General features: G+C 45.0%; 3 protein-coding genes across 8 annotated transcripts in view; 2 read left to right on the plus strand and 1 right to left on the minus strand.

Annotated features, from left to right (window-relative positions):
• Positions 1–19,350, plus strand: part of LOC143639426 (uncharacterized) — an 831,269-nt gene that overhangs the window by 589,791 nt on the left and 222,128 nt on the right.
• Positions 2,097–4,185, minus strand: Ndufb11 (NADH:ubiquinone oxidoreductase subunit B11). Its single transcript, XM_077107589.1, has 3 exons — positions 3,922–4,185; positions 2,497–2,627; positions 2,097–2,319 (listed from the first exon to the last, which is right to left on the minus strand). Exons 1-3 carry the CDS (start codon positions 4,126–4,128, stop codon positions 2,196–2,198), a joined length of 462 nt encoding a protein of 153 aa, XP_076963704.1. The 5' UTR covers positions 4,129–4,185; the 3' UTR covers positions 2,097–2,195.
• The window catches only part of Rbm10 (RNA binding motif protein 10), a 28,384-nt gene continuing 13,667 nt past the window's right edge, over positions 4,634–19,350 (plus strand). For 3 of the 6 annotated variants that reach the window (XM_077107565.1, XM_077107567.1, XM_077107566.1), the window contains exons 1-4: positions 4,634–4,925; positions 6,654–6,795; positions 17,427–17,610; positions 19,079–19,309. In XM_077107565.1, coding sequence (XP_076963680.1) covers positions 4,856–4,925; positions 6,654–6,795; positions 17,427–17,610; positions 19,079–19,309 — 627 coding nt within the window. In that variant the 5' untranslated portion in view covers positions 4,634–4,855. The remainder of the gene's footprint in view (positions 4,926–6,653; positions 6,796–17,426; positions 17,611–19,078; positions 19,310–19,350) is intronic. The other 3 variants (XM_077107569.1, XM_077107570.1, XM_077107568.1) reach the window with 2 other exon arrangements.

Consider the following 19,350-nt stretch of genomic DNA (forward strand, 5'->3'; position numbering starts at 1 on the left):
GGAAATGAATGCATATGTCCATCAAAAGATGTGTATAAGAGGGTGTGGTGGTACACGCATGTAATGCCAGTGGCTTGGGAGGCTGAGACAGGAGGATTGCAAGTTTAAGGCCAGCCTCAGCAACTTAACAAGGCCCCAAGTCCCCTGTCTCAAAAAATAAAAAGGGCTGGGGATGTAGCTTGGTGGTAAAGCACCCTGGGTTAAATCCTAAGTACCAGAAAAAAAAAAGATGGGAGATGTATATAAGAACACTCATAAAGAGCTAGAGATATGGCTCAATGGTAAAGCATTTGCCTAGCACGTGGAAGGTACTGGGTGTGATCTCCAGCACCACAAAAAATTATGTTAAAAAAATGTTCAGAAGCTGAGTGTGGTGGCACATGCCTATAATCCCTGCAACTTGGGAAGGGTAATCACAAGGCCAGCCTCTGCAACCTAGTGAGACTCTGTTTCAAAACACAAATAAATAAATAAATAAATGGGTTAGTGGTATAGCTCAAGTGGTAAAGCACCCCTGGGTTCAATCCCCAGTACCAGAAATCAAAACAGCTTGATGAGGGAAGTGTTCATCCTTAGGGCTATAAACCTGAAGGGCATGGATGGGCAGGGGATGTCACCTACATAAGAGGTAAGTACCAAAATTTCATCAAGGGCTGGGATTGTAGCTCAATGGTAGAGTGCTTGCCTAGGATGTAGGAGGCACTGGGTTCAATCTTCAGCACCATATAAAAATAAATAAATAAATAAATAAATAAGTGAATGAAGGTATTGTATCCATCTACAAATAAAAAATATATTTTTAAAAAAGTTTATCAGACACATACTATGCCAATCACTGCTCTAAGTAAGCAGAACATACCTGAATCTTTGCCCTTCTGGAGTTTGCATCCTGGTGTGGTGGGGTGGATTCTCTGAGCCACAGACTGAGATTATTATGGGTGCCTAGGTCAACATCCCCTTTCACTTCATTTTGGCAAATACAGGTTGGAGGGTAAAGAGTGCTTTCTTTGGGACCTATCCTTGAGTTGGTAGAGTGGCCCTAAGGAAGCACTCAGGTAATGATAGTCCTACAGGAAGGCTCATGTGGATATGGTTCTTGCTTTAGTCACATACATGTAGACTAAGGCCAGTCCTAACACTCACTCATCAGCCAGGGGCAGACCATTGCCTTTGGTGGTGGGTCCAGCAGGCCAGATGAGCAGGGATCGGGGTGGAGGTAGGGTGTTAATGCCAGCAGACAAGGGAAGGGAGATAGTCTATTCTCAGAGAGAAAATGAAGGGAGGAAGATTTCTTATTTGAGAAAGAGAATTGGGGCCAGGAGAGAAACACATACACATGCAGAGATGTGGGTTTGTTTTTGGTGTTGCTAGAGATGGAACCCAGGACCTCAAATATGCTAGGCAAGTGCTGTTCGAATGAACTACACCCTCAACCCTGATGTGTCTTGAGTAAGCGACAACCCAGATTTGGAACAGAATGGAATAGAGAGCTACCTAGAGTGATCAAGATATAAGACAGAGGAAGATATCTCCAAAGCCAGAGAGCAGCAGAGAAGGGAAGTAGACAAATACTCACCCTCAGCAATTGAAAAGCTGTTCTCTCATGCATCACCCTCAATCTTTAGTCATCCCATTCCATCTTCAAATGTAGGCCCCAATGTGCTAGCTTATTTCTAAAGGTGGCTGCCATCAATATCTTCCTATATGCTACACTGCCACCCAGAGAAGCCCTTAACAACCCCATAAGAACTCTAGGGTAGTCTGTTGGAGAAGTCATGTGAAAGAAGACTGAAATGCCAGACATGCAGGTGAAGAAACCATCTTGGATGTCTAGCTCAATTGAGTTTCAGATGACTCTAGCCCCAGCCACCATCTAATTGAGATCCCAAGAAGGGCCACCTAGTTAATCCCATGCAACCCACAAATCATAAAAAAGATAATACTATATTATAGTTTTCAGCCACTAAGCTTTAGGATGTTTGTTACACAGTAATAGATAACCAGAACACCCAGGAAAGGCTGCAGTGGCCCTTTTAAAGCTTGTGACACCCCCATCTTCAAACCCCATTCACAACAAAAGCAATGGTAGCCAGTAAGATTTTTCAGTCCCTTTAATTACACCTTCTGAGGAGTGGGTAGAATGGCAGGTAGCAGGTAGGGAAGGTGGTGCATCTTGAGCCCCACTCAGCAACTGGTCAGTCATCATCAGGCAGCTGGATTTTGCTGGGGTCAAAGCAGTTGGATTCCATGACGGGGAGGCCATTGGCCTCTCGGTATTTCACAAGCCTCTCAGCTTCTCGGCGGGCCCACTCCCGCATCCTGGAAGCAGAAGCAGTGGGGGGATATGAGGAAAATTCACTAGACAACAGTACCCCAACCCACCTCAGCACTCCATTTCCCAATGGTGCAGGGACAGGATTTCCAGCAGAGAGCCCTGCAACTTCTAACCCTTCCTCTGCCTCCTACCCAGCCCACTCTCTCAGATACCCCTTGTACCTGTAGTCAGGCAGATAAGCCACAAAGGTGGTGCCTAAGACCAGTACAATTGAGACACCAAAGAAGAAGATAACCCGCATGTTCCAGAGGTCCACAACAGGGTCCTTGTCGTAACCATGAGAGTCTGGGTTCTGTGAAAAAGGAGAGGTGAGTGAGGGCTTCCCTTGCGCCATAAAGCTGCATGCTGGCCCTGTATAACCTGATCTCTAATCTTCCCTCAGATCCATCTCCTCCCTCACTAACTTCTCTATCTTTAGGATATGTTAAGTTCCTTCCCATTACACAGATTTTGCACTTGCTGTTGTTTCCTCTGCCTAGAAAGTCTTTCTCCCAGATTTAATCATGGCTGGATCCATCTCATCATTCAAGGTTTTGATTTTATTGCCAAATGAAGAGTTGGCTCCACCAATTCCTATAGGAGGTATCCCCTAGTCACCTTGTTAATAGATAACAGGAACCACAGAAAACTGCTATTTTTATAGGTTAAAAAATATGGTTGAATACTGACAAGTTCTTATGGTTCAACCTAATAAAATAGCACCCTGCACCCTAGTTACTCTCCATGTACTTACCCTACAGCATCCTATATATTCAATAGCCTCAACCAGAGATAAGTGTTGATGAAATACTTAGTATGTGCCAGTCTTTTCAAATATGCAAACCTCACAACATCTTAGAGGTAGAAAGTGGCAGTAATGAACACCTTTTAAGGTTGAGTACTTTCAAAGTGCCAGTTGCTGTTTTGGCCATTTTTGATTCATTTAATTACATGAGAACAGATTGGGTTTTTTATTAAGATGTCCTATTACTTTTCCTATTCTATAAAGAAATTGAGGCACCAGGGTTTAAGCTACTTGCCCAAGGTCACACAGATAACTGTTAGTGCTTGGATTCCAACTTGGGCTGTCTGAGTCCAGAGCCTCTGCTATTGACACGGCACAGGAGACCTGGTAGCTCTAAGTTCAAATACCGGTTCCACATGTATTCAGTTATGTGAGCTTGGGCAAGAAATTTCGCATCTCTGTGCTTCAGTTTCTTCATCTGTAGAAGAGAGTCCCTACCTTAAAATCGGGTTGTTTTGCAGACTAAATGAGTTAATGTATATAAAATGTTTAAAACAGGGAGGGACACCAGGCAAGTGCCCTGTCACGGTTTAGTATTAACGTGATTCTATTTTTTTCAAACGTGCCTGAGCGCTCCGCACTTCAGGTTTAATTTCTGTTTCCAAAATAAGGTTAATCCAGCCTCTGGCCCTGAACCGAAGATATCAGGGCACAAAGGACGAAAACAAACTAGCCAAAATTCCCAAGTCTTCAAAGATTTTGCCGGCTGAGCAAGTCTCAGCACCTAAGAACGTCCTCTACAATTCCCGGTCCTCAGGTCCCTGATTGACCCCTCCGGCGTCCCGTTCCCCCTCCCTCTCACCTTCTCATAGAGGTTCTCGTCCTCGGGTTCTGGGTCCTCCTGCCACCGCATGGTCGGTTCCGGCGGCCGCTTTCCCGCCACAGCAGACGGAGCGACCACAGCCCTTGAGGAGCTGGATTCCCAGCGAACGCGGGCAGCGGGGAGCCCTCGTATCGCTGCTGCCGCCAAAAGGCGGCGAGCGCACAAACCTAACAGCTCGGTCGCCATGACAGGTTGTGCTACAGGGTCTCAGGGGCGGAGACGGAAATGGAACTGTGCGCAGCTGCAGTTGACTCAACCGCGATCATTGTCGCTCCGCCCCCACCTCACTAAATAGATCCCGGGTTCAAGTTTGTGTTCATATGAGGCGGGGCGTCGAGGAGTCCTCCTTTCCCTCCCTTGTCATGGCCTCATGGGACCAACCATGCTCTTATCCTCTTGGTCAGGCTGAGAAATTTCATCTTGATAGGAAGAAAGCGGTGACATCTGGCAGGCCCCGTGGGGAAAAAGGTGGAGCTTCCGCTTCGCTTTCAACTTCAAAGGAAGCCAAGCTTCTAAAAAGCGGGCCTTGCGGGATTGGCCAATAGCTACTCTTTTTCTGGACTTGCGGGGCGTTTTCACGGGGAGTGGGGAGGTGGCATACGCTTGCCAATCAGAAGCGGCCAGGGCCGGCCGACGGCGGGCGGCGACCAATAGACGAAGCCGGCCAGAGCGCGCTCCCTTAGTAGGTGGATGGTGGTCGGAGCGCCGGCTCCCTTCTCCTCGTCGCCATTTTGTGCTGGTGATTGCGGCCGGCTGGGAGTAGGCGGCAGTGAGTTTCTTTGGGAGGGCAGCGCGCTTGGCGCTTCTCCCCTCCCCCCTCCTCCCTTCTGCCTCCAGCCTTCGACTTGATTGTTGAGCGCTCCGGCCTTGGCTGAGCTGGGACAGTTGGAGGAGGTGGCGGCGGGCCGAGGTGATGCCTGGGAGCCCTCCTTTGACAGCCCGGGCCGAGAAGGTGAGCGTCGACGCTGGTCGTGGGGGCGGAGGTAAGGGGTCCGGAGCGTGTGGGGGGTTGCTTAGAAGAGGCGCGAGGGCGGACTGCGGTTGGGGGTTCGCGTGGAGCCAAGGGATGTCTGTCTGGCCTGAACCGAGGAGGGGGGTGTCTTTTTTTTTTTTCCATGTTGGAGCAAAAGCGCGTGCGCGATTGGGACACGGGACGGGTGCACGCGGGTTGGGGGAAGGGAGGGACGGATGGGAGTGGGCTTCAGTGGCTTAGTGCGTTTGCCGCCCCGAACTTTATCCATGGGAAGGCACATGTCTGCGACTTTGGTTTTTATCCATAAGGGGGGTATGCTGACTGACCTGTGTTACTTTGCTACTTATCTGTCCACGGAGAAATGTCCGTGGCTGTGGTCCTTATTCGTCGGGGAGGGGGAGGGTGCGGGTGCTGAGAGAGACTATGACTCTGGTCTTTATCTTTGGGATGTATATCTGTGACTCTGGTGGTTATTCTTGCAGGGGTTGTCTTGTTACTTGCCCATACCCACTTGAAGTGCAGAGCGACTGTCAGGGAATGTGTGACTTGCGCCCCTTTTCTTGGTGCGTTTCTGTGACACAGACGCTCATCAGTTGAAAAGGGGCTCAGTATGTTGATTAGGCTCTTAACGTGATTTTGGTTCGTAGTTATTTGAGGCTCGTGTCTGTAACTTTGGATCCTATCTGTGTGGATGCCAAAGTCTGGCCTTTTTTGCCAGAGTCTGTTGAGGGTTTTCTCAGCCACCGGGGCCTGCTTCGGATTCTCACTTTTTCCCATCTGGAAGCAGGTAACTCTGGTTCCCCCTGGCTTGATGAGGAAGAGAAAATTAGTATGTGTGTACAAGGAGGAAAGGTGTGGTGGCAACCTAGTGTTGGGCAGGTGCTGTAACCGCCTGACTTCACCTGATTCCTGTTTAGAGGGTGGGGCATGATTCTGTGATACATTCTGACCCCTAGAAGGGTCACATGGCTCTCTAGACTCCCTTAGTTCTCATGGAAGCCCTGAAAGTTGGATGCAGTTCTTCTGCATCTCCATCCTAGCAGAAAAGCACAATGTTTTGGAACAGCTCAGAAAGGGCCTCTTTTGCCTTGGAGAACTTGGCCTCAGAGCCCTGGGGAGAGAGCCACCTTGAGACCCAGCTGTACATCAGAACGAGTTAGTTGCTGTGTGAGGGCCAGGGTTGTGTTTGGCCAGGAGCCCAGGGAGGTGGTAGCTGTCTCTTCTCATACTCCCCCAAAAGCCTTTCATGGTCTCGGCTGACTTGTTGGGTGCCGCCAGCATTTTGTTGAAGGATGAAATGGTACCTTGGGCAGTTGGAAGGTGCCTGGTGGGGGCCTGAGATTTCCATCCTTGCGAAGTCTCATCTCTGAGGTGCCTAATCTCAGGCAAATCTTTCTGCACTGGGAGTTCCCCTGAGGCAAGTAGCCCCCCGGCTTGAATTTGCCTACCAGTCAGAAAGCCCTGATTCACTGAGAGACCCAACAGGTCTCTCCTGCAGAATGCTCCCTGATGAAGGCTTTGCTGTTTTCTCTGGCAGTGGGCTCAAGCCTCATGTTTGTGGAGAAAAGGAAGAAGCAGGGGAGCCACTTTCCTGCTCTGATGCACAGGAATAGTAGGAGGTTAAAAACAATGTCCCTGGGCTGAGGGACAGCAGAGAGCCTTGACAATGAGGGTCTCTCAAGGAGACCCTCTCTGCCCCCAACTGCCTTGATCCCTTTCTTCCTTCCCTTCTCCCCAGAGTCCCTGCAAGAGGCATCACCCAGGCTGGCAGATCATGGTGGCAGCAGCGGGGGTGGCTGGGAAGTGAAACGGAGCCAGCGGCTGAGGAGGGGCCCCAGCAGCCCCCGCAGGCCCTATCAAGACATGGAGTATGAAAGACGGTGAGTTTACTCCCGCCCCTCCCAAGCAGCCTAGGTTTGTTCCCTTGTGAGAACTGATCCAGGAGGATGCTAGGAAAGGACTTCTGGGCAGAGGAAACACACATTTATTTGGCACCTGTTGTATGCCAGGACCTGTGGTAGGCTCTGGGAGTGCAGTGACGAATGAGACTTAAGATTGTAGGTCTCCCTTTTGAGACCTCTGTACTTAGGGTCTCATGAGGGAGACCACACACTTTACAGGTGATTACAAAACAGCTTGATCAGTACCATGGTTGGATGTGAGGGTGGGAAGAGATCAAGAGAAAGGGAGGAATGAAGGCTGAGGCCCAGGTTTCCAACTTGGGGGACCCAGATAGGTATGTGGTGCCATTCTCCAAAGTGAAGGCAGCCATTACAGGAGGATGAGGGGGAGGAGGAAAGGGAGAGGTCAGGTCTGGGTTTTAGAGTCAGGGATTTATTTGCCTGGAACATTGAGGCAAGCCAGATTAGAGTGGAAAGACTCTAGGAATGGGTGGGTTGCAGTTAGCAGGGTGCTTGTCTTAGAAAGGATACTTATATACAATTTTATTTTTCAACTCTGATACAAACAAGAAACATTTGGGACACTGGGTAAATACAGAGTTCCTGGGTAAAAGTTTGCCATTCCTTGCCATCCTAGTGTATCCTTGCCACCCCAGGTGATTCTAAGGCAGGAAATCCGTCCACGACAAGTTTACCTAGGAAAGCAGATCTAACTCTCCCAGAAAGCCTCTCTTCAGAGTCAGTGAATGTGTAAAATGTCAGGGAGAAAACAGTTTCTGAAACGTCTTACAGAAGGTTTCTCCTTGCTGGGTGCAGCCTGTAATCCCAGCTGCTTGGGAAGTTGAGACAGGAGCAGAGGCTGAGACAGGAGGATCGCGAGCTCATACCTCAGCAATGGCAAGGCCCTAAGCAACTCAGTGAGATCCTGTCTCTGAATAAAATAAAAAATAGGGCTGGGGATGTGGCTCAGTGGTCAGATGCCCCTGAATTCAATCCCCAGTACCAAAAAAACAAAACACAAGGCTTCTCCTGAGCTGGGGAATTAATTCGGTGGCAGAGCACTTGCTTAGCAGGTGCCAAGCCCTGGGTTCAGTCCCCAGTACCACAAAACAAACAAACAAACAAAAAAACAACAACAAAAAGCAAAAACAAAGGATTTCTCTTTTAAAGTGAAGAATTATAGTGTTTTGTTTTTTGAGAGGTGAACCCATATTTGAGATAGTATCATTGACTAGTATGATTCAGTCTTGACCTTCAAATATGTCTTTTCAAAGGCATTTGATTTTGGACTGTATTCACCAAAAGGACTCCCCATGGCTGTTTCTGAGTTTGAGTACATGACATAATTGCTGCAGACTTTATTACCAAGTAAAGCCACTGGCTTTCTTTTGGCTTTTTAAGGATCTGAAGTGCAGAGGTTTGAGTTAATCACACTTTGCAGTTCAGAGCAGGTTTCTATCATAGGCCAGTCAGTAGAAAAAGCCCTCCTCTTGCCGTGTTTATTTTTTTGTTTGTATTCCCAATTCCCACCTCTGTGGGCAGCTGCTCTATTTTGCTTGATGTGTATCCTTCTAAAATAGGTAGTGTTGTTTAAAGTGTCTGTGTTTTCAATTTACACAAACTGCATAGTGCTACAGTCCTGTTCTGCTTCTTGAACTTCGTATTACTCAGCACTGTATTTTTAAGCTGTGTCTGGATTGCCGTGTGTATATTAGTGCTTTGCCTCTAATTGCTGCCAAAGGCACCATGGGGTGTGCTGGCTGCATTTTACTTAACGATTCCCCCAAGGATGGTTACCTGTTCTTAATTTTGATGTGCTAAAATCAATACTTTTTTTGCCTTTTTATTTGTGCTTTCAGAATCTTCTCTTTTTTTTCTGCCCCAGATCACAAAGATTCTTATACTCTGTAGTTTTACCTTTTGCATTCAAGTCTTTAGAATCTGTTTTTTAATATAGTATAAGGTGAGTTCTGGTTTTATTTTTTTCATATAGTGGGCAATGCCCAGTACCACCTCCTAAATGTCCATTCTTTCTCTATTGATTTGTGGTACCTCATCTGATTTCAAGTTTCCTCGTGTGATCTACTTTGTTCCATTGGTCTACTTGGTTATTCTTGTGCCAGAACCTCACTGTTTTCGTTATTATGCTTCTACAGAATGTCTGAATAACTCCCTCTTTGCTCTTAGTTGGGGATGGGGCATGGTAGTGCATGCCTGTAATCCCAGTGACTCAGAAGGCTAAGGCAGGAGGATCACAGGTTTGAAGCCAATCTCAGCAACTTAGTAAGGCCCTAAGCAATTTCATGAGACCCTGTCTCAAAATAAAAAGGACTGGGGATGAAGCTCAGTGGTAGAGCACGTGTTTAACATTCATGAGGAGGGTTGGGGGTTTAGCTCAGTGGCAGAGTGCTTGCCTAGCACGGGCAAGGCCCTGGGATGGGTCCTCAGCCCTGGCGTGGGGGGGGGGGGCTAAAACAAAGGATTTAAATAGACAAAAATAAAAAAAGGTAACATTCATGCGGCCCTAGGGTCAATCCCCAGTACTTCCATAGAAATTTATAAAGGGATAATGGGAACATGACATCTTCTGTGGGCCCTTCCCATGCCAGTTGTCTGTATTGTCTTAGTTTGTGCACCAACTAGATCCTGAGTCAGTTGATGTGATAATGAAAAGGAGGATGCCTGTGCCACAGATCTAGAGAATTCTGGAAGCTTTCATGCTGAAATTGTTGTAAGATCTGAGGCATCTGGATACTTCAGCAGGATCCAACTACTTCTTACTTTCATCTTTCACCTACATTAAGGCATTGACTAGTGTCATCTCAGTTAAAATTCTTGTTGAGTTTGTTTTTATTTTTATTTTTTGCAGTACTAGGTGTTGAACTCAGGAGCGTGCTCTACCACTGAGCTATATCCCAGCCTTTTAATTTTTTTTTTATCATGTATTTTGAGACAGAGACTCATGAAGTTGCTGAGGTTGGCCTCAAAACCTGGAATCCTTCTGCCTCAGCCTCTTGAGTAGATGTGATAACAGCATGTGCCTCCATGCCTGGCATCAATATCAGGAAATTTAATAATAATATAATACTTTCATCTTATATAAAGCCCATATTCAGATATCATCAGTTTTCTCAATAATGTCCTTTATAGCTGGTTTTCCTCAATCCAGGATTCAATCCAAGATCACATATTGCCTTAAACTCCTTTGTATTTTTAGGCTCATTTAATCTCTCCAACAGTTATTTGGTCTTTGTCTTTTATGACCTTGGCATGTTTTAAGATCAGTTCTTTTGTAAACTGTTTCTTAGTTTGAGTTTTTTGAATACTTAGGAAATTTGGGCAGAAAATTTATTTAGTGATCTCTGTATATTTACTAAATTTGATTTGTAATTGTAATATTTAGGGTATTTGCAGTCGTATTTATCAGTGATCCTATGATTTTCTTTTCTGTATTTATCTGGGATTGGAATCAAGATAATCTCATGACATGAATTGAATAGCCTTTGCTCTTTCTCTTTTTATTGGAGAAATTATACAAAAATGTTACTTTTAAAACATGGTAGGTGTTGATAAGATACAAACACACAGGATACTTTAACACTGAGCTACATCCCTAGCGCTTTTTTGTTTTTGAAACAGTTGCTGAGGCTGCCTTTAACTTGGGATCCTCCTGATTTGCTGGGATTACAGGTGTGTACCTCCAGGCCTGGTTAGAACTCACTCTAGAGGGCTGGGGATGTGACTCAAGCGGTAGCACGCTCACCTGGCATGTGTGCGGCGCTGGGTTCGATCCTCAGCACCACATACAAATAAAGATGTTGTGTCCGCCAAAAACTAAAAAATAAATATTAAAAAAATAATAATAAAATAAAAGCATCTAGATCTGGGACTGGTGGCACATACCTTTCATCCCGGCAACTGGGAAGGCTGAGGAAACAATTTAGCAAGACCCCGTCTCAAAATTTAGAAGGCAGAGGGGGCTGGGGATGTGGCTCATTTGTAGAGTGCCCCTGAATTCCATCCTCAGTACTACACACACACACACACACACACACACACACACACACACACACACCATCTGGACCTGGGTTTTTGTTTGTTCAATTTTGCAGTGCTGGAAATCAGACCCAGGGCCTTATACATGCTAGGCAAATGCTATAAGGCAAATGCTCCACCACTGAACACCCCCAGCCCAGGACCTGGGTATTTGATTATCATTCCGACTCTTTTATTTATTTATTTATTTATTTTTAGTTCTCGGTAGACACAACATATTTGTTTGTATGTGGTGCTGAGGATCGAACCCGGGCCGCACGCATGCCAAGCGAGCACGCTACCGCTTGAGCCACATCCCCAGCCCTCATTCCGTCTCTTTTTTCTGTCAATTTTGGTATTATGTGTTCTTTAGAAATATACTCATTTTGTGGAGGTCCCCATGAATTGTGTGTCTATCTTCCTCCAGTTGTGTTATAAAATGAGTCTGCCTTTGGAAGGTTTTTTGCTCTGTGGCCAATTAAAAGCATTTCCCACTATCTAATATTTTTTGTCATCCTGGGTGTCACAGAGTTCAGGATTTCATCCAAGAATTTAGGGGGCTGGGGCATTAGCTTAGTGGTAGAATGCTTCCCTGGGTTTCATCTCCAGCATTGCCCCCATAATAAATAAGTATATAAGTGAAAAAATCAAAATTTATTTGTATCAATTTAGTTCTTATATTCTGATAAAGAGTTCAAATAGCAAGGAATACCTATAGTAAACAAACATGGAAAGACCATTATATCCACAATCTTAAAAATAACTCATGCTATTAATGGGTGACTCTTTTTCAGTGCTGAGGATCAAACTCAGGGACTCTCTACCACCGAGCCACATCCCAAGCTCCTTTTATTTTTTTAGTTAGAGACAGGATCTCACTAAATTGTTGAAGCTGACCTTTAACTTGTGATCCTTCTGCCTCAGACTCCCACGTAGCTAAAAATTGCTGGGATTATAGGCATGTGCCACACTGGCTTGACAGTAACTTCTCATTTAGACTTTTATAGTAAAGAAACAATTGGGGTCCCAAGCCAAGCTCATAAGGACAGACTTCATTTTGTTCATAGCAGTATCTATAGCACCTAAATGGTGCCCAACTCATAGCAAGTATTATAATAATTGTTGAATGAACAAGTGAATAAACAATTATAAAAAAATAGAAAACAAGAAAAAATGTCTGGAGGCATTTTTTTTTCCATACTAGGAATTGAACTCGGGGCTTCACAAATGATGGGCAAGTGCCCTACCATTGAGCTGCATCCTCAGCCCTTTCCAGTATTTTAATATGAAATTTCAAGCATATAGACAAATTAAAAGACTTTTACAGTAAATTCCTGTCTACTCATCCAGTAGATTATACCATTTCACTATACTTGCTTTATCTCAAGTATGTTATTTTTTACTCTTTAAAGATTTTTTAAAAAATATTTATTTATTCATTCATTCATTTATTTTAAGTGGTAGTTGGACACAATACCCTTACTTTTATTTATTTATTTTTATGTGGTGCTGAGGATTTAACCCAGGACCTTGCATGTGCGAGGTAAGCACTCCACCACTGAGCCACAACCCCAGTCCCCTCTTCAGGTATTTTTGATTTTTACAAAGCCATTTGTATCTGTTTTCTTTTATGATTTCTGCTGAGGAAGGCCTTTCCCATGCTTGAAGTAATGAGTTTTGTTGTTAGGTTTCCTAGTACTTTTTATGTTTTCTATTTGGGGATTTAAATTTTTGATCTATTTGGAATTCATTTGGAATAAATGAGGTAGAGGGCTGGGATGTGGCTTAGTGGTAGAGCATTTGCCTAGCATGTGTGAGGCAATGGGGTCAATCCTCAGCACTGCATACAAATAAATAAAGGTTCATCAACAACTAATAAAAGTATTTTTAAAAAGGTAAGGTAGAGGCACAGTGGTACATGCTTGTAATTCCAGCTACTTGGGAGGCTGAGGCAGGAGGATCACAAGTTTGAGGCTAGAAGTAAGGTAAATATACAACTTTATTTTTTGGTGGTCAACACATTTTTTTTTCTGTAGAGATAGTGAATATTTTTAGCTTTGCAGACAGTATGATCTCTATTGAAAGTACTCATAGACCACATGTAAATGAAGGAGTATAGCTGTATTCCAGTAAAACTTAAAGTAACTGGATTTGGCTCATTAACTGTAATTTTCTGTTCCCTAGGCCAGATAGTTATCACCACTATTTATTGACTAATCCATTTTGCCTTGTTAATTTCAGACATAACTTTTGGATTGTACTAAATTTCTGTGTGCATTTTTATATGCTGTGAACTCTATTTTGCTGATCTGTGTGTGTGGTCTTTTGTTCATTTGTTTGCTTGTTTTGGTACCCCAAATTGAACCCAGGGGCACTTAACCACTGAGCCACATCCCCATCTCTTTTTTTTTATATTTTATTTAGAGACAAGATCTTGCTGAAGAGCTTAGGGCCTTGCTAAATTGCTGAGGCTGGTTTTGAACTTGTGATCCTCCTGCCTCAGCCTCTCAGCCACTGGGATTACAGGCATGTGCTACTGTGCCCGGCTCATGTTTTAATTGATCTACTTTTATAATATGTTCTAATACTTGGTAGAGCTCCTCTAGACATTTTACTCTCTTTAATGTTTTTATTATTGCATTACAGTTATATATACTAGTGAGGTTCATTTTGACATAATCATAAATGTATATAACAGTTTGCTCATTTTCAATGCCTAGGACTTCCCTCCCTCTGGTCCCCTTCCTCTGCTGTACTGGTTTCCTTTCTGTTTGTTTTTTGAACAGAATTTTCCTGACTTTGTAAAGTTGTTCCCTTGTCCTCTGCTATATTTTTGGCTTTTTCTAGAGTTGTTTTTGCAGTGCCAGGCATTGAACCTAGGGGCCTGAGCATGCTATGCAAGCACTCTATACTGAAGTACCTGCCCAACCCATTTAAATTTTATTTTGAGGCAGGAGCTCCCAGAGTTACTTAGGCCAGCTTTGAACTTGGGTTCCTCTTGCCTCAGCCTTCCAGGTTCTTGGGACTACAGGTGCATACCACTGTGCCTGGCTTCTTTGCTATTTCAACAGTGCTGTGATGAATAGTGTTTTTATGTATGTGCAAGTATATCTGTACTTTAAACTCCCAAGAAGTAGAAACATGTCAGAGACCTATAGATTTTTTTAGTTTTGCTGACTATTGCCAAATTTTCCTCCTTAGGAATTATTCCATTTTTACCTCTACCATCTACATTATTGAGAGCTTATTTCACATACAGCTTTGTCAACAATTCATTGTCAAACATTTGGACTTTTGCAAATCTTTTGGGTTAAAAAAGTTCTATCATTAATCTTCTTTATTAAAAAAAAATCCCAAATATTATATGTATATACTCCCCCCTCTCCAGGAGGCAGAGTGTAATCCCTTGAATGTGAGTTGGTGTTAGTAACATGATTCTAAAAAATAGAGAATAGAAAGGGGAAAATAAGAATTTTACTAGGGAGAAACCTGGCAGACACTGCCTTAACCAGGTGATGAAGGTTAACATCAAAAGATAAATCATGTTTGATATGTACACCCTGATATGATCTGATCAAAAGAGCATCTTTCTAATTGTATGCTTCTCAAAACCTAAACTAAACCTGTAATCTCAACTTTAATCAGGAGAACACATTAGAGAAAACCAACTTCAGGGACATTCCACAAAATACTTGACCAGTGCTCTTCAAAACTCTTATGGTCATTAACACGCACACACACACATACACAAAAAATAAACCAAAAAAAAAAATGCTGAACATGGTGTCACATGCGTGTAGTCTCAGCAATTTAGGAAGACCCTGTCTCAGAAAGGACTGAAGTATATATATCTCAGTGGTAAAGTGCCCTTGGGTTCAATCCCCAGTAGTGCTAAATAAACAAAAATGAATGGATATCAATAAAAGACTTTCACAGACCAGAGGGGACTAAGGAGACATGTTGACTGAATGAAATACAGTATCCTGGATTCGATTCTGGGACAGGAAAAAGGACATATGTGAGAAAACTGATAGGATCTTAATAAAGTATAGTTCGGTTAATTTCTTAAGTTTTGATGTGGGCCACGGTTCTCTGAATATTAGGGAAAGCTGGTAAAGGGTATACTATTATCTTTGAACTTTTTTGTAAATCAGATTGTTTCAAAATAATCTTTGACTTCATCATAATTAGAAACTTTTGTGCATGAAAGGACACCATCAAGAGAATGAAAAGACAACCCACAATGGGAGAACATATTTGTGCATATGTTGGTAAGGAATCAATACCTAGAATATAGAATGAACGCTTACAGCAACAACAACAACAACAAAAAAAAAACCAACCCAGTTGAACAAAGGGTAAGGACTGTCAGGTGTGGTGGCTTATGCCTGTAATCCCCTTGGCTTTGGAGGCTGAGGCAGGAGGATTTCTAATTCAAAGCCAGCCTCTCCTTAGCACCACAAAAAGAAAGAAAGAAATGATTGTCAGGTGTGGTAGCGTGCGCTTGTAATCCCAGCCGTTTAGGAGGCTAATATGGGAAGTTTATAGGTTTGAGACTGTCCTCAGCAACTTAGTGAGACTCTGTCTCAAAAATTAAAAAGGGGCTGGGGAGATAGCTCATTAGTAAAGCATTCCTTTTTTAATTTTTGAATTAATTTCCCAGTTCCAAAAAAAGAAGAAGAAAGAAATTGTTGTTTTTTCCATGTTTTCATTTCTTCTATTTAAATATCTGATTGATTTCAAATGTATCTTGGTGTATGTATGAAATATAGTCCTAGGTCTTGCACATGTTTAGGTATTTAACCTTTTTAATGTAATTGTAGTTGGTATTTTCCTATGTTCTAAACAATGGTTATCTGAGTACAGCAAGGTATTTATTTCTATTATTAATTTCATATCCAGCATCCTTATTTAATATTTTGTGATGCTGGGGACTGAACTAGGGCATGCTTGGCAGATGCTCTACCACTGAGCTACACCTGTGGCTCCTGTAATTTTCAGTTGATTTTCTTAGGCTTTGCAGGCTGACCCTCATAGCAGCTACAAATAATGCCAATTTTACCTTCTTTTCAGCTTTTAACCCCTTTTCTTCCTTCCCTTATTTAATTGCTTTAGATAGTATCTTTAGAATAATGTTAAGAATGGTGTCGATGATGGGACATTCTAGTATTATTTCTAACCAGATTTGGAATTCTATTGCATTCTTCTCTAGGGTCTGATTTTTGTTGATTGCTCATATTTTCTTTTTTAAAGTGAATATGTTGGTTGCTTTTTTTAGCCATGATTTTATCTGAAAAATAATTGTTGGTTCCTACTGAGTTAGGTACTATGCTAAACTTTTGGGAATAAGCCTCTAGGTATGGTTCCCTCATTTCCTGGAATTTGCTGTCTAGTCAGGTTTTGTGAGTATGTATACATATATGTGTGTTTTGGTACCTGGGATTGAACCCAGGGAGTGCTTAACCACTGAGCCACATCCCCAGTCCTTTTTAGTTTATTTTGAGAAAGAGTTTTGCTAAGTTACTGAGGCTGGTTTTGAACTTGTGATCCTCCTGCCTCGTCGGCCTCCCAAGTTGCTGGGATAACAGGCATTCACCACCACATCCAGTTAGTCAGGTTTTTATTTTGTATCAGGAATTAAACCCACTGAAACACATCCCTAGACCTTTTCATTTTTATTTGTATTATGAGACAGCATCTTACTGAGTTGCTTAGGATCTCACCCTCAAGCAGCTGGGATTAAAGGTGTGTACCACCTTGCCCAGCTAAAGTTTTTTTGTTTGTTTGTTTGTTTGTGATGCTAGACATCCAACCACAGCCTTCTGTATACTGAACACAGGCTCTACCACTTAACTGTATCCCCAGCTCCATTTTTTTTAAGGTGGGATCTCATTATGTTGCTTAGACTGGCCCTAAACTCCTGGGCTCAAGTGATCTTCATGTCTCAGCTTCCCAAGTAGTTCAGATTATAGACAGTAACTTTTTTTTCTTTAGTGATTCTGATTGAACATAGTGGGGTCTTGAACATGGTAGGTAAGTACTCTACCACTGAGCTACAGTCCCAACCCCAGTAGGATAATTTCGATGAAAGAACTATCACTGTTAGCAAGGTGACTGTGAATCAGGCAGGGTGGCATGCATGAGGCACACAGTGAGAGAGGTTGGCCAGAGACCTCCACACGCAGGATCCTGCAGGCCTGGTGGGACCTTAGTGAGCATTTCAGTATTTTATCTGGAGTCTAGAGGAAGCCACCAAAGGGAATAGCATTATTTGGATTGATTTGTTTTGCTGTAGAGAACACTCCTGTTTGGGATGCCAAGACTGAACCGGGAGGGGTCTGGGTGGAGATGAGGAAAACAGTCAGGAGGCCACACCGGAAGTGTGGGGGACCAGAGACGTGGGGGAGGAATTGAGAGGTGGGTTGGCTTTGGGATGACGTTTTCAGAACCCCTGTCTGTGGGGGTGGAACTGGGGACCTTAATTAAGGAAGGGGAATTAAGGACTGTGGGGATCACCCTTGCCTCTTGAACCTTTCAGAAAGGGTGGCCCTCTAATCCCCATCCTTCTTCCCTAGAGGTGGTCGTGGTGACAGGACTGGGCGCTATGGAGCCACTGACCGCTCACAGGATGATGGTGGGGAGAACCGCAGTCGAGACCATGACTACCGGGATATGGACTACCGCTCATACCCCCGCGAGTATGGCAGCCAGGAGGGCAAGCACGACTATGACGACTCATCTGAGGAGCAGAGTGCAGAGGTGAGGACAGAGCCAGGCTGGGCCAGGCCTGGGGGCAGCACTCCTGAAGGGCCTGTGTGTCTGACTGCAGCACCAGGTACAGGCAGCACTCTGCTCCCGTGCCTTCAGACTGTGCTCGGTGGCTTTACCTCACCTGGAGGGTCTGTTTTTCTCCCTTCTCTGAGGGTTCCTCTCCCAAGTTGGGTCTCCCTGGCTTCCACATGCTTGCCTCTGTACTTCTGAGGGCCCCTGGCCACTACTTCTTTCCCTTCTTCCCTGTTGTTCAGTTTGGGCCCACGATTCACTGCAAGACCTATACTGCCTGCTCCCGGCTAATTTAGGGCATTCAAAGAGTCTCTCCTGTGGCACCCGGCGTCTTGGGTTGGGAGGGCAACTAGGGGCAGGATATTACCCAGTTGAGCAGCTCTTGGGAGGCCAGCTGTGGGCATTCCTGGTGTTTGACATCTCCTAGACAGAGAGAGGGAAAGGACCCCTAGGGGGAGCCAGTTCCATATGAGGTGTTTACCTCTAACCTGAGGGGGTGAGGCATAGGGCTTACCAGCAGGGAAATCCCAGTTTGAAGGGGCAAACAGGCAGCTCTCCTGTCTAATAGGATGGACAGGGTATTCTTGTAAGCCCATCTGCCTGATGGTTAGAGTGTGAGCCACCCTCTGCCCTCCACAGGGCCCAGTGCAAAGACCCCATGGTGAACTGCCATCTTGTTCAGGAACCAGGAGTTGGAAGCAGCCAGGCTTTTCCAGATGCCACTGTCAAGCTGTGCCTAGATGTCTCCAGGGCAGATTGGGCGCTGGGGAGGGCCTGTTGGCAAGTGTGGGAGTAGAGCACCTAGTTATCTAGCTCTGGCCTGCTTAGTTTCTGGAATGGGTGAGTTGGGCAACACCAGAGAACCCAGCAGTCACACCCTATTTTGAAGGAAACTCATGGTGATGAAGACTCAGCCAAGGGTATGGTCCATGGCTCTCATATCTTTGCCAGCTCCTGCTGGCCGCCTCTGGCCCACATCTGAAGCTGTTCCTGTGTGCCCTCAGCTTGGGTGTAGGGCCCAGTCCCCGGTTGGAAACTGTAGGAGATAGGTGTCACAGGGAACAACTGTGTACATACCAGCTGAGCTGGCAAGGGAGGAGGAGGAAGAGAAGGGGAGATGTCGAGGGCAGAGTCTGATGTGCCGACCCAGGCCAATGTATCCCAAGGAGGTTTAAACTGTCTTGTCACCTGCCTCTGGGAGTTCCTCCCCCACACCAATACTACCATTTGGAAAGCAGTCCCTAAAAGTGTCCCGTGGAACATTCACAGCCCCAGAAGGGTTGCAGTCCAAAACCTACGCACCCTGTCTGCCTTGAACCTTTAGCCGGAGCCCGCCCACTCCTGGCTTTCAGAGCCTGCCTGCCTCAGAGAACCAGCGGCCAGCCCCTAGGCCCGCCCAGACTGACTGCCCGTCTGGTGTCTCTCGTCTCATTCTGTCGGCCAGGATTCCTACGAGGCCTCCCCGGGCTCCGAGACTCAGCGTAGGCGGCGGCGGCGGCACAGGCACAGCCCCACTGGCCCGCCAGGCTTCCCCCGAGACGGCGACTATCGGGACCAGGACTATCGGACCGAGCAAGGGGAGGAGGAGGAGGAGGATGAGGAGGAGGAGGAGGAGGAGAAGGCCAGTAACATCGTCATGCTGAGGATGCTGCCACAGGCAGCCACTGAGGATGACGTACGTGCCCCCCGTGGCCCTGGGCAGGTGGCAGAGCAGAA

Source organism: Callospermophilus lateralis, chromosome X (assembly GCF_048772815.1).
Source record: "Callospermophilus lateralis isolate mCalLat2 chromosome X, mCalLat2.hap1, whole genome shotgun sequence".
Lineage (NCBI taxonomy): Eukaryota > Metazoa > Chordata > Mammalia > Rodentia > Sciuridae > Callospermophilus > Callospermophilus lateralis.

What these genes read in the sequence shown, in the direction of transcription:
- Ndufb11 (XM_077107589.1), bottom strand. Translation starts at nt 4,128, where the DNA reads ATGGCGACCGAGCTGTTAGGTTTGTGCGCTCGCCGCCTTTTGGCGGCA. An exon ending in ACGAGAACCTCTATGAGAAG is followed by an intron (nt 2,628 to 3,921) that starts GTGAGAGGGAGG and finishes CCTTTTTCACAG; the next exon opens with AACCCAGACTCTCATGGTTA. An exon ending in GCTTATCTGCCTGACTACAG is followed by an intron (nt 2,320 to 2,496) that starts GTACAAGGGGTA and finishes TTCTGCTTCCAG; the next exon opens with GATGCGGGAGTGGGCCCGCC.